Source organism: Dioscorea cayenensis, chromosome 11, assembly GCF_009730915.1.
Source record: "Dioscorea cayenensis subsp. rotundata cultivar TDr96_F1 chromosome 11, TDr96_F1_v2_PseudoChromosome.rev07_lg8_w22 25.fasta, whole genome shotgun sequence".
NCBI classification, from domain to species: Eukaryota; Viridiplantae; Streptophyta; class Magnoliopsida; order Dioscoreales; family Dioscoreaceae; genus Dioscorea; species Dioscorea cayenensis.
This window is the reverse complement of record NC_052481.1, coordinates 1,425,491-1,428,398: the sequence shown is the minus strand read 5'-3', so window position 1 is coordinate 1,428,398 and position 2,908 is coordinate 1,425,491. Positions and strand designations below refer to the sequence as shown.

Genomic DNA, 2,908 nt, shown 5'->3' with positions numbered 1-2,908 from the left:
ATAACTGCAATACCTTATAGACTGATATTATATAATTAATTAAAAACTAAGGGTATTAAAGTTTTTAAAAATTTATAAAATTTTTAAGAGGTTTTCCATTCACCAACACTCCAAATCGAGGAGGGAAGGCAAAAAAATTGAGATGTTAGAAGGTTTCAAAATATCAGAATTAACTATTCGTTTTTCTTCAGTAAATTAAAAAATTTTATCCAAACATGGGGAGAGCAAACATTGACTCTCCATCACTCTCTTTTTCTTTCACTTTTTCTCCTCAGCCCTCAACACTAACATAATATTAGAGTTCAAGGTTTTATCAGATAGGAAACCTCATATTGATCCAAATGAATTAGCCATTCTAAAGAGGTGCTTACTAAAGTAAAATGCCATATGGATGTTGATTTGGTAATTTGGCCACCTCATCACTGCCATTGACCTAAACTACCATGTAAATAACAAATCACATAATAAAATTCATGTATGTAAGAGTTAAGACCATAAATTATTTGAGACTTATCAATATTGATGGAGAAAAAAATAAATAAAATTTCTAATATACACAAATTGCATTGATTATTTTTAAAATGTAAGATAAAAATAAGTGATACTGTAAAATACTTGACTGAATAATAACTTCATACGTTTCAAATTAAAGAAACATTGTTAAATATTATTATTTAAATTCCTAACAGTAATTTTATAAGTTTATTTTTAATAATGAATAAGTCATAATATTTATGTTATAAGTAATATGAATTACTTATTATTTTCAGTGACACCGATGCATAATGCTGATCCAAATGACCCCCTATATATATATATGTGTGTATGTGTATTTTTTTTTTCTTTTTTCTTTTTTTTTTCAGTTAACCATGGATTACAGCACATGATCATTAACTTATTATATATATAAAAAAAAGTAATAACCAAGAAAATAAATAAAAAATGAGATTACATTTAATGTATTATTCTCAACAAAAATGCATTATTATTATTATTATTATTTAGAAAATATTAAAATACGGCATTTGTTCTCAATGAATTGAGAAGGTCTTGCTTCTCTCACTTCAGAATAAAATAAAATGTATATTATTTTAAATTCATAAAATTATGATTTTCAAGGGGAAATATATATATGCAATTTAATGTTATTTATTATTATTATTTTTATGAATCATTAGCCATATATAGTTTGAGTTTAATTATTTACCATACTCTTTCACTAGACTTGATATTGAGTGCGAATCACGAGGCATTTAAGATAAGGAATATGTCGGCAAATGGTACAGAAAGCCTTCATTGTTGCTTTTGATAATTTAATATATATTCTTTTTTATTGAAATGTTATCAAAACTTTTTAAGGACAATATTGATTGCATTCATTTATAAAAACTGTCATTAACAATATAATAAACCATTCTTAAAAAAGAACTATATAAAACATGAAATTAATCACTTATCACATTTGTGATGTCAATTGCAAAAGTAGTTCAAATTTTTTTTTTTTACAAAACATAATATTATCTGTAAAAAATCTAATATTAATAGACTAAGATATTATTAGTTTATACACACACGAAACAATTGTAAAAAATAAAATTAAAAATTAAAAATAAAAATAAATTATCATCAACCAAACTTGGCAACACTTAAAAGAAACACAGCTCAATTTAATAAATTAAATTAAATCAACCATTCCCCACCTTACTTTATATATATATATATATATATACTTCCAATATCATTTTCCTTTATATATATATATATATATATATAGATAACAATCTTTCTCTCCATTACTCTCTTTCCCTTTTAATTAGAACATAGAGACCACCACCACCACCACCACCATCATCCAGTACCATCCACCATGAAATCATCTCAATCTCCATCATCACTCCTCCATCTTCTCCTTCTTCTCTTCCTAATCTTCTCCATATCCACCATTAATGCCATCAAACACCCATCATCATCATCATCATCATGCAAAGACACAGAGTTCATCCGCAAGTCATGCAGCACCACACGTTACCCAGATCTCTGCATGCAATGCCTCTCCACCTTCGCCACCACCGTCCACCACAGCCACCGCCAGCTAGCTAACGCCGCTCTCTCCGTCAGCTCCGACCGTGCCCACGCCGTCTCCTCCTTCATCTCCTCCACCAACCTTCCTTCCCACCAATCCGGCGCCATTAAAGACTGCATTGAAACCCTAGCCGACAGTGTTGACAGGCTACGTAGCTCTATGAAAGAGATGAGCCATATGGGCCGAGCTGGAAGCCAAGCCTTTAGCTGGCACCTTAGTAACGTTCAGACTTGGGTTAGTGCTGCTCTCACTGATGAGAACACTTGTCTTGATGAATTGCCTCGCCGAGCCGCCGCCGATGAAGCCGGCTTTCGAGCCGCTGTTAGGAAGAAGGTTGTTGAAGTGGCTCAAGTCACTAGTAATGCTCTCGCTCTTGTTAATAGGATTCAGACTTAGATTATTATTATTATTATTATTATTATTATTATTATTATTATTAGAATGAGATTATGATGTTGTTTTGTTGTTTGTGAGGGTGTTTGTGTTGTTAATCATGGAATGAGATTATGAGACTGTATGGATGATGTATATTCGGGACAAGGTTTTGGCAAAGTTGATCAGTTGTTGTTGTTTGTTGTTTTTAAAAATCTTGTAGTCACTAAATTAATGAGTTAGGTTGTTGTTATAAAGAGGAACCAAATTGCTTTTGGTTTAGCACTATTGTCCTATTAGATAAGGTTTGGTTTGCAAAAGTTTTATTGCAATGGTTTAAAACAAACCGCACTTAATGGTGCCTAGCGTTTAAGGGAGTAGATTTATAATTTAATTTTTATGTCAGTCTTGAGAGCATATGTAAAAACTACTATTATTTTTAAGGTTTATGCG

At 30.6% G+C, this 2,908-nt stretch overlaps 1 protein-coding gene across 1 annotated transcript; it reads left to right on the top strand.

The window, feature by feature from the left end:
• Positions 1–1,782: 1,782 nt before the first annotated feature.
• Positions 1,783–2,638, top strand: LOC120272374 (pectinesterase inhibitor 9-like). Its single transcript, XM_039279197.1, has one exon. It carries the CDS (start codon positions 1,868–1,870, stop codon positions 2,477–2,479), a length of 612 nt encoding a protein of 203 aa, XP_039135131.1. The 5' UTR covers positions 1,783–1,867; the 3' UTR covers positions 2,480–2,638.
• Positions 2,639–2,908: the final 270 nt, after the last annotated feature.